Source organism: Oreochromis aureus, linkage group 11 (assembly GCF_013358895.1).
Source record: "Oreochromis aureus strain Israel breed Guangdong linkage group 11, ZZ_aureus, whole genome shotgun sequence".
In the NCBI taxonomy this organism is placed as follows: Eukaryota; Metazoa; Chordata; class Actinopteri; order Cichliformes; family Cichlidae; genus Oreochromis; species Oreochromis aureus.
This window is the reverse complement of record NC_052952.1, coordinates 7,166,117-7,177,034: the sequence shown is the minus strand read 5'-3', so window position 1 is coordinate 7,177,034 and position 10,918 is coordinate 7,166,117. Positions and strand designations below refer to the sequence as shown.

The following is a 10,918-nucleotide window of genomic DNA, read 5'->3' as shown; positions in this document are numbered from 1 at the left end:
ATACTGCTAGCACATGAAATTATCAGTTAACAATCGTGCCAACATTCTGATTTCTCAAGTGTCAAATTTCAAAAAGAAAATCCTGATTTGCAGCACACGTTACCCTATGATGGCAGATGTTGAGTATTACAAATGTCAGTTTCTTAACTTCCTGCAACAAACAAACTCAGCATATGTAGCACTTTCACTTCTCTTTTTCGAGCCAAGTTTGGTAAGAACTGAAAAAAGAACCATAGTATTGTAGAGTAGAGCAGAATCGAGTATTACTGACCCCTGAAAAAGCACAAGTAATCATTGCAAACTTTAAAGAGACTATTATTACAGCTCATGACTTTTATGTTCTTTTAGAGTTTCGCAAGTTTCTGAAGAACTCTAATATCTGAATATTAAACTTACTACTTTGCTGCATCTTTATTTAAGGGTTGTAAAAACACATGCAATGAGATCCAGGCTTAACAATCTTACTATTAAAGAAAAACTAAAAGTTGTAACTATTATCTTTTTTTTAAAAGTAGTTCAGAAAAGACAGACCTAAAAACAAAATAAAGCCAAATAATGCATATATATATATATTTATTTATTTATTTTAAATATGTAAGAGAGTTTGTATTGTTTGTATTCATACCATAATTCACAAAGTCAGATACTTTATCAGTGGGTTGTAAATACCCCAGGTTGTTTTAATTGAACTCAGACTGTTCCACTCATACACACATAGGTCTGCTTGGTCACTTAAAAACTCTGCCCGCCCTCTTAATTTGACTGCTTTTTTGCATAAGGAAACTCTCCTTCCTCATTCACTGTGTGAAGTACATGAAATTACTCTTATTGTTTTCACTCATTAATTTACAAAATCTCCTTCTTTTTTGATGCTCCCTTTAAGGGTCACCACAGCAGATCATCTGGCTCCATCTCACCCTACCCCCAGCATTCTTCTCTGTTACCCTGACCTTCTGCGTGACCGCCTTCTCTACATCTGTAACCTCCTCTGGGGTCTTTCTATTTTCCTCTATCCTGGCAGATTTATATTCAACATGCCACTATCCCTCTTCTGCTTACCATCTGAGCCTTGCCTCTCTAATGTTGTCTCCAAACGGTTTTTAATCCTCCTCATCCCGGTCTCTCCCAATGAAAACGTTAACATCCTTAACTCTGCCACCTCCAGCGCCACCTTCTGTCTTTTTGTTAGTGCCACCATCTCCAAACCAGCCATCACAGCATCATAGCAGGTCTCACTACCTCATGTAAACCATCCCTATTTTCAAAGTCACGATCCTTACTTACACTTGATTCACCTACACAACACTATTCACAAATCCTTCCTTCAAGATTACCATCAAATTACAAAATAATACTATGTATTGCTTAAACATTTGGCAAATACATGTTACTTTCTTTGTTGTAGTGCTCCTTTATTAAACGTTACTTAAAAATGATTTTATTCTGAGATGCTTTTATTGTGATGTCCAAACAGACCGGAAGAGTTTGGTGTGTTTTTAGCTGGCGGAACAAAGTTGCGTGCTTATGCGCAGTGGGAGGAGGGTTGTATTCAGGTCTGCGAAGGTATTAGCGAGTATCCTGTCAACAAAGTCACACAGAGTGCAATTTGTGACTTTTACTAAATGGACATTTCTTGACAGAGGCTTCTTTAGCTCGAGGGAAAAGGTGAGTTTTGTTTAACGGTCGTAAATTATCACCAAAGCGCTGCAAATGTTAACGTTATATGAAGTGGATGTTTTGTTTAGCTAGCAAGGTAACGCCAGTACGCTAACGCCAGCTTCTTGGTGAACGACAGGTCTCTCAAAGGCCCTGTGCACGGGTCGTTAACCATTCTCGTAGGCTAATGGGGCTTTAGATTTTAAATAATTGTTAGTTTTTTGCAAAACTGTCAGTTGTTGTATTCCCAGAGCTGCGTTGCTAACATTAGCCTGGTTAGCTAATGAAGTCGCATTGTAGGTGACGGGAGCAAATACGATCTGTAGACCAGCTAGCGGTATGTTTTGTACCTATGTCAGAGGAGCAACAAAAAATCGGTGAATAATTCACATGCCGGAGTATAATGTCAACTTTTTACTTATTTTTTTTTTAAGTTGACATTGACGCTATACCTGTGTAAGATCTCTGTCTTCTAACAAGTCTCTGCTCTGCCTTAATGCATTCTGCGTTTTACAGCTTGGTCACAAGGAAAAAAAGAGTAAATGACACCTGACCTCTGACCCTTGGAAACCTCCAGCCTCGAAACCTAATTTATGTTTTGCGGTGAGGCCATGACTACTGCCAACATCTCCAGAGATATCCTGCACAGGCAGATCAGGGTACGTAAGAACCGTCCAGAGCCAGTGTGATCATTCCCGTCTGATGGAGAGTCTGATGGAGATGTGCTCTTTTGTCTTTAGGACAAGAGAGCTGCAAGCTTCCAAAGGTTCTACCATGTGACCGACCCCTTCATCAAGAGACTTGGACTGGAGGCTGAGCTTCAGGTCACTGATGACATGACATATTTTTCTGTAAACACATTGGGACACTTTTTTTCTTTTGTTATCTTCGTCTGACCCTCAATGTCATCTATTTCAACAGGGCCACACAGGCTGTGTGAACTGTTTGGAGTGGAATGAACGTGGAGAGTAAGTCATCAAACATCTTATCCCGTGATTTACTGTCAACCCTGTATGTACAGTGAATTTCTGTTAAATCTGTCCAGATAAAGTTTGCATCCTGTTCACGTTATGCTTGGATTTTAAATGTCGCAGTTTTACTGTCAGTGTTGGGTCTAACATGTTTCAAAGTAATGTGTTAATATAATCACATTATATATTTTTTTTGGTAATGTAATGCATTACTCACTAATTACAATACAGTTACAGTTATGTCATTACTTGAATTACAAAGGCTCTTCAGTTATCTATCTGCTTGAGTTCAGTTATCTATCTATCTGCTTCTATCTGTTATCTAACACACACCGAGCTGCTTGTTACCTATGTGCACGACAGGCTGCTAGAAAGAAAAACACTTTGTTTTTCGCTTTAAAAAAAAATGCTTTTAAGGAGCAGAAATATGGTTATTACTTTTATTTTTATTGCACAAAAGGACAAGAGTGCCACGATGAATTGCAAACTGCATGTAGGACAGAAACATCTGCATTATACACAAAGCTAGACAAGAAACCCAGAATATTGTCAAAGTTTAGTGTATGGCAATCCCAGCCCAGCAGCCAGAGCCTGAACTTTAAAAGGCAGTGATGTGTAGTCGGGCTTACAGACTCCATTTCTACCTGTACATATTTCTGCAGTAGAATCACTGTGGCGATAGCTTTAAAGACCCTTTCAACTTTTCTTTGTGTTGTTTGCTTTGTTTTCATATGTAAAAACTAAAAGAAAGATTGTATTTGTGTCCTCATTAGGGTTTTGTTTTGGTGTGTGGAACTGTAACCTCAGTTTTATATTAGTTACCTGGTAATTAATTATGTGACAGTGTGTTTCAGTAATTTTATGTACTACATAAATTTTAAGAAAAGTAACAAGTAATGTTTAATACATTACTTTTTTCCTAGTAACAACCCCAACATTGTGTACTAATTAGTAAAAGTCGTCTCACTCGCCATGTTTTTCAGTGATGTGAGTCTGCTTCTTTCGTAATCTGACACCTTCAGCACACCAGGAGGATTCAGTTTAACATAAAAATATTGCATCCATTCTAAAGTGAATCTAGCAACATGGATCCAGTTGCTTATTAGTTAGTTCTAATACCTGTAATATAATGTGTAAATGTAATAAATCAACCAAAAAAAGGTGCATACCTTAAAGAAATGCTGCTTGGCTTCTTTGAATTGTTATTATTTTTTCCTTGTTCTCAGTCTGCTGGCTTCAGGCTCGGATGATCAACACGCCATTATCTGGGATCCATTCAGGCACAAGAAGCTAACAACTATGCACACAGGTCATGCAGCTAACATATTCTCTGTAAAGGTAAGGAGAACAAATTCTACAGTGTACTGGATGGTGCCTGAGCTTAGAAACATATTAATACTGCAGTCATTGCACAATTGAGGCTGTCTTGTTGCTCTTCCTCAAGGTTAAATACTAAAATACAGCAGAGAATAATTTTCACTGTGATCTGCAGTAGGGCTGGGCCATATCATACCGTTCACGGTAATACCGGTATAATGTTAGGCAATGATAAGAAAGTGAAATATCGCGATAGAATATGGGTAAAGCGCGCATGCGCTGTGCCTTTGTTTTCATACACACATGGCGGAAAAAGCATGGCGGCGACGGAGAATGAGAAGGGCGAAAGTGGATCGTTGAATGAAACAGATGAATCAGAATTGGTTTGTAAAAATGGTGCAACTTCAGTGGTGTGGAACTGGTTTGGCTTTCGTCCGTCAGAAACACACCAAAGCACAATTTTTGGCAGAGCATGCAAGCGGGCCGTCGTTATTACTGTTTATACCAAACCAATTTTAGGTGGTACACGGCGCTCAAAGATCTGTCAAAAATGTTTCAGTACGACTTTGCTAAGCTACAAAGCTCCACCGCTTGATGGATTGTCGGAGCATTACGTCTATCGTAGTCGGGAGCCTCGCAGAGTGATACGTACCGTGCTTTAACATAATAGTACCGCATTGTGTGTGTGTATAACCTCTTTGTGGATATTATACATGGTTATGCTGAGGAAGTTTCCACTGGAAATGCCTTTTGGTTAAACTGTCAGCAAGGAATTTGCATTTGCACTGTTTTTATATAGCTTTAATGCAAATAAAAAACAGCTGCTTTTTTAAGTGAAAATACACTGATGGGATTTTTTTTTTGTACTAATAAAGATGTGGAGTTGTAAAGTATTTTGTCTCGCGTCAATTATATCGTCAGTTATATAGTTATCGCAAATTTTTGAATATCTATTGTGATAAATATTTTTGGCCATGTTGCCCTGCCCTAATCTGCAGTGTGATCAAAGCTCACAGCATGTTGGTGCACTCGTGGGTCTACAAACCTGCAGGCTACATCTACATGTTGTAGCTGTTTACTGTCACTTGGGGTCAGTGTTAGAAATATGTGGGACAATGAGAGTGTTGTGTGGTTCACTCTTGTTTGTTTCTGCTGTTCTTTTTTAGCTTAGTACCTGCTGTGAAAAAAAAAAAAAAAAAAAAAAAAAAACTTTTTTTTTTTTTTTTTACCGTCACCAGTGGTGGGCACACATCTCTTAAATGACCGTAACTCTGTTACTGTTTGTACTGGAGACAAAATTCAAACAGTTTTGGAAAGAAGAGAAGGCTAGCTTTATGACGATGTTCAGTGTATCACAGTAGCGCAAAGCATTCTCAAGGTAGCCCCTAGATTTTACCATGTGAGCCTCACATTACCGTGAGATAACACAAAATTACCATTTTGGGCTACAAATAAAACTCATTGGAATTAATTTGTAACTTTCCCAATTCTGTATGATGCTTGGCAATTATATCACTATTTATTTCAAAGATGAGCCTTTCTGAAACATTGTGTGTGTATACTTAGTGGGGATGTGCTGTTTGTAAGATTTTGGGTCAGTGCCAGTGTTTACAGCTCAGGTTTTTAAAAGGCAGTGTAACAAATTGATCTTCATTATGAATAAATACCTCCTATTTTAAAGTATATCGACCTTTATTTGGTACTTTTAAGTGAGTACAGAATCAAACGCAGTCCTCGTATCTGTCTCAGATATGAGGACTATTAAACCGAACATGCCCTACAGATGATCATTGGACTCTGTCAGCTTATTTACTAATCAGCTGGTCGCCTCATGTCAACAGTGTCAATATGAGCCAATAAAGTGTTGGATCTTAGTTCTTATCAGTTCACTTTGGTATTTTTATCTGTCCATGCAGTTCCTGCCTCACTCTGGAGACAGAATTTTGGTAACGGGTGCAGCCGACACAAAAGTCCACGTGCATGACCTGACAGTGAAGGAAACCATCCATATGTTTTCTGATCATACAAATAGAGTTAAACGCATCGCCACAGCACCCATGTGGCCCAACACCTTCTGGAGTGCTGCGGAGGACGGCATCATCAGGTTAGACCAAAGAGATCAAAAATGTATTAAAGTCAAATGTTATATTGGCAACAGGTGGTTTTGCCAAGGTAATATGTGCATGTTGTCCTTGTTCACTGCAGACAGTACGACCTGAGGGAGAACAGTAAACACTCGGAGGTGCTGATCGACCTCACAGAGTTCTGTGGTCAGCTCGTCGAGGCCAAGTGTTTAGCTGTTAACCCACGGGACAACAACTACCTGGCTGTGGGAGCCAATGGGCCTTTTGTACGTCTGTACGACATCAGGATGATACACAACTACAGGTGAGTTTGGCTTTTTCATGCTATTCTGTGGTAGTGAGTACTCGGCAAACTGTCAAATAAAGCGCTTTGTAGTTACTCTGTGGTGCATTCCAAGTTTTGACAAGGAGGTGCAGAACTGTACTTTAAACTTTTTTTTTGTTGTTGTTCCTCACACAGGAAATCTTTGAGTCAAAGCACATCAGCAGCTGTGCACACATTCTGTGAAAGGCAGAAGCCCATCCCAGATGGAGCTGGGCAGTATTATGTTGCAGGTGTGTATACAGATAAATTGTCTGGAATCAAATTCTTTTAATGGGTGCATTTATATTCTGGACTGTGGTTTTATACCATTACCATCTGACTGAATGTTTCAGGTCACCTGCCGGTGAAACTCCCTGACTACAATAACCGCCTGAGGGTCCTGGTTGCCACCTATGTTACTTTCAGTCCTGATGGCACCGAGCTGCTTGTTAACATGGGCGGGGAACAGGTAATGCATCTCCAAACAGAGAGGGAACCATGTGAGAATCACAGTGGCATTCTTATGGGATTGTTTTACTGTCCGTGTTATAATGTTTTTCTTGTGTGTTTATGGTTCTTATAGGTGTATCTGTTTGACTTGACATTCAAACAGAGGCCATATACATTCTTGCTTCCAAAGAAATGCCAGTCGTCAACAGGTAGATACTAAACCTTGAATTTCACACCAACTCCAAAGTACGTGAAGGATGCCGATTATTGAATCTCTTGCTTTCCAGGAGATGTGCAGAATGGAAAGACGACAAACGGCGTCTCCAATGGAATTCACCTGCCAGCTGGCCACATTCGCTTTGCTGGGAGCAAAATGCAGTCTAGGTAAACGTCGGCTCTTTCCACTACACGTCTGTTGACTGAGGTTATACATTTGAATTTATGTCAAAATATCTGCTTTTCCCTTTTCTCTTTCAGTTCTAATGAACTCCCTCCTCACCTGGAGAAGATAAAACAGCAAGCTAATGATGCTTTTGCACAGCAGCAGTGGACACAGGCAATCCAGCTGTACAGTTTAGGCATTCATCAGGCGAGCAGCAACGCCATGTTGTACGGGAACAGAGCTGCGGCCTATATGAAACGCAAGTGGTACGCGTTGTTGTTTCAGTGCAGAGGAATGATGGGTTTTCTTATTCTAAAACCTTTGGAAACCCTGAGTGTTTATGTTTTTCTATGTGATTCTTAGGGATGGAGACCATTATGATGCCCTCAGGGACTGTCTGAAGGCTCTGAGTCTAAACCCCAGTCATCTGAAAGCACATTTCAGGCTGGCACGGTGTCTGTTTGAGCTAAAATATGTGGCTGAGGCTCTGGAGTGTTTGGACGATTTCAAAGGGAAGTTTCCAGAGCAGGCGCACAGCAGTGCCTGCGATGCCTTAGATAAAGACATCAAGGCTGCTCTTTACTCCAAGTCAGAATCAGGTGGGAAAGAAAGAAATAGCTCTTGGCTAATTTTCAGTAACTCTCAGAGAATTTACACAGATAGATCTTGAAATAAACAGTTATATCACACTTCATTGGATAATTGCCATTATTTACAATGATTGTATGCTCACTAAAAAAACAGCTTTGTAGTACACGTGTCGTTTCTTTGTGTATATTTTAGTTTTAAAATCTGTGTGAATTACAGTAAAAAAAAAAAGCTTTTTTCTTTAAATGCAGAAGACAAAAAGGCCAACAGCTCCATCCGATTCCACTCGTTCAGTCGGAAAGAGTCCATTCCTGAAGATGAGCTGGAGCTGAGAGAGCGCAGCTTTGACTACAAACACAGATACTGCGGTCACTGTAACACCACCACCGACATCAAAGAAGCCAACTTTTTTGGAAGGTGGGTGAATCTCGTTGCCAGGCTGCTGTGTCATCACTAGGAGGCAGTCATGAGCTCTGAAATGTAATGTGATCTTTATCTAAATGACACACTGCTCAAGCAATTATAAATAAAGCCGAGCCTTTAATAACACATTAACATCCTTGCACTCAGTAACTAGTCAAACCTCTTTTGCAGCAAAATCCTCAAACAGCTTTGAAAGTAGCTGCACAGGAGTAAAGTGTTCTTTATCTCAGCCATATTTTTAATATGTGTGAGCAGCTTTTTGGGGGGCTGATTAACAGCTTCTTTGTTTGATTACTATTTGGGCTTTTTTTTTTTTTTTTATTAACATAATTTTGTTCTATTAGTTTTACACAATCAACAGTACCTAAATCTAAACAAGTTGTTTGTTTAGTTTCTTTAGTCGTTCGTACTTTTAGGAGATGTTGGACTATGAAGCAGTTGTTTGTTTTTGCTGTTCAAAAGTGTGACTAAATCGTCTGCTTCCCATGACATTAGAATATATTCTGACTGTTATAATCAACACCAACTCACGCTGTGGCTCATTTAGTTTACCTTTAAATAAACACAAAACTTTATTATGTGTTTGATTAGTCAGAGTGCACTTCAACAGCTTAACGAGACTGGTTTTTGATACCACGGGCCAAAGGAGGTACTGTATGCTGAGTGACGGTAGAAAATGGCACGCTGCTGTTGCTTAACCTTCACCTCAGCTGTTCTCAGTACTGTACACATCTGCACAGTGAAGTCGACATTCTATGAAAGAAGTTCAATGTAAAACGATTGCACAATTTTCCGAGTAAATATTTAAATTCCCTGTAAAAGGTTTGTGTCCCAGGAACGTGGCTCATCAGGCAGGTCTGAATGGATTCTTTTTCTCCACAGCAAAGGCCAGTATATTGTAAGTGGCTCGGATGATGGCTCTTTCTTTATCTGGGAAAAAGAAACAACCAATCTTGTGAGGATCCTGCAGGGGGATGAGTCCATAGTCAACTGCCTACAGCCGCACCCCAGCTACTGCTTCCTGGCTACTAGCGGTATCGACCCTGTCGTTCGGTTATGGAACCCCAGGCCAGAGGTAAACAGAGGAAACTCCTCTATGTGCAGACTTGGCAGACTTGGTCTTGACATGCTTTGGGAGTGTGTTAAGCAGATGGCATTAATTAAAAAGATGGGTCATGCTGTGGGAATTATATTTAATCACTTCTTTTGTTTTTTTCTTTTTAAATACTGCAGACAGACAGCGAAAACGGGCGTGTAGTGGAAGACATGGAGGGAGCTGCTCAGGCTAATCAGCGGCGCATGAACGCGGATCCGCTCGAGGTCATGCTGCTTAACATGGGCTATCGCATCACAGGCCTGCGTGGCGTCGGTCCAGATGGTTCGGACGATGAAGACAGCTCAGAGGGACAAGTACAGTGCAGGCCCAGCTAAGCAAACAGTCATCCATTCTGCAGAATGGATTTTAGGAAGCAAAGCACTCTACTAGCTCCTGTTTGAATCTGAAATCCCCTCGCCCTCCTCCCCGGCCCCGTCTGACAGAACATTGAGTGAATGTCGTGTCACATCTCTGCACTATGCATCACCCTCCCCTGTCCTGTGAGAGGACTGGTGGAGACCACTTTTGGGGGGAGAGGAATTCATGGAGGGTTGCGACAGCACCCTTCCCGCCCCTTTGAAGCACCTACAACACCTCAGCCCGTCCCTCCCTCCACCCTGCGGTGGCAGTGGGATGACTTTGAGGAGAGCACCTTCAAACTTCACTCCCCCACTTTCTCACAAAGAAGGAGGAGTTCAGCACTTATCGCTCCTCAGGTTTATGTTGGAGAGGCGCGTATCTGGTGACCTATTTTCAGGTCGGCGTGTGGCCACGCGGTCAGAATCAGATCTCTGACCCGAAAACGGCGTATTTGTTACAACTCCTGTCTGCTCAGCAGTCGGAGCAAAGCGTCACAGTACCCACTCATCTCGGAAAGGCTGCACACCCAAGTTATTTAAGTTAGCCTCGATCCTATTTTCCGTTGGAGTTTTGGCCACCGGAAGGCTAGAATTAACTCGCTCTTTAAGTTGTGAACGCTGCCAGAGTTGCTCTAATGAAATGTATTTATATGCTTTGTTTAGTTTACAACTGTCAGGAGGAAGAAAAAAAAAAACATGGGTTCTTCTGCCAAAGGTTGCCATCTGTCACGTAAACAGCCAAGGATTAATGTTCGACTTCTTTGTTTCATTGAAACATAACTTTGGCTCCTTTTAGTTAAGAGGTTTTCTTACAATAGATTATTGACAGGTCAAAGAAAGCAGCTTTCTAATACAGTTTTTTTTCTTCTAGTCCTGTTGATTACACATCATTTGAGATGAAGTGTCAATGTCATTTTTGGGGGGAAGGGGGCAGTGTTAGGGTTCCTGCCTACTAGCTGCGTGGATCTAGCATTAGTCCTCTGCTGCAGCCAGGTGTTCAGTCCTGCTTGCATGAGACTTCTCTGAGCATAGATGCAGGGCAATAAAAGAGCACAGCCACAAGCCATCCAGTGCTCGCTGGGTCTTCTTTACCCTTAGATAGGGTAAATGTTCAAGAATGGAGTCCCCAGCTACATGCATCACTAAGGCTTCCATGCGTTTTCATTTGTTCATTAATTTGAGATGCTCCGTTTTCTTTGAGGAATCCTGTAAGACCTTTGTGGCAAACAGAACAAAGAATAAAAATTATTGAACACCACCTCAGTATCCTTTTGATTCATTGTTTGTT

General features: G+C 40.9%; 1 protein-coding gene across 1 annotated transcript; it reads left to right on the top strand.

Moving 5' to 3' along the window:
- The first annotated feature begins 1,496 nt into the window (after positions 1–1,496).
- On the top strand, positions 1,497–10,888 carry wdtc1 (WD and tetratricopeptide repeats 1). Its single transcript, XM_031752292.2, has 16 exons — positions 1,497–1,665; positions 2,173–2,315; positions 2,397–2,480; positions 2,578–2,624; positions 3,854–3,965; positions 5,861–6,048; positions 6,150–6,332; positions 6,489–6,583; positions 6,686–6,801; positions 6,916–6,991; positions 7,070–7,166; positions 7,260–7,430; positions 7,528–7,763; positions 8,004–8,169; positions 9,058–9,250; positions 9,409–10,888. The coding sequence occupies exons 2-16, from the start codon at positions 2,250–2,252 to the stop codon at positions 9,604–9,606; spliced, it is 2,028 nt and encodes a 675-aa protein (XP_031608152.1). The 5' UTR covers positions 1,497–1,665; positions 2,173–2,249; the 3' UTR covers positions 9,607–10,888.
- The last annotated feature ends 30 nt before the right edge of the window (positions 10,889–10,918 follow it).

Bases quoted from the DNA above. Each gene is read 5' to 3' on its own strand.
- wdtc1 (XM_031752292.2), top strand. From the start codon at position 2,250: ATGTTTTGCGGTGAGGCCATGACTACTGCCAACATCTCCAGAGATATC. The intron at 6,584-6,685 runs GTGTGTATACAG...TGAATGTTTCAG, and splicing joins TGGGCAGTATTATGTTGCAG to GTCACCTGCCGGTGAAACTC. The intron at 9,251-9,408 runs GTAAACAGAGGA...TAAATACTGCAG, and splicing joins TATGGAACCCCAGGCCAGAG to ACAGACAGCGAAAACGGGCG.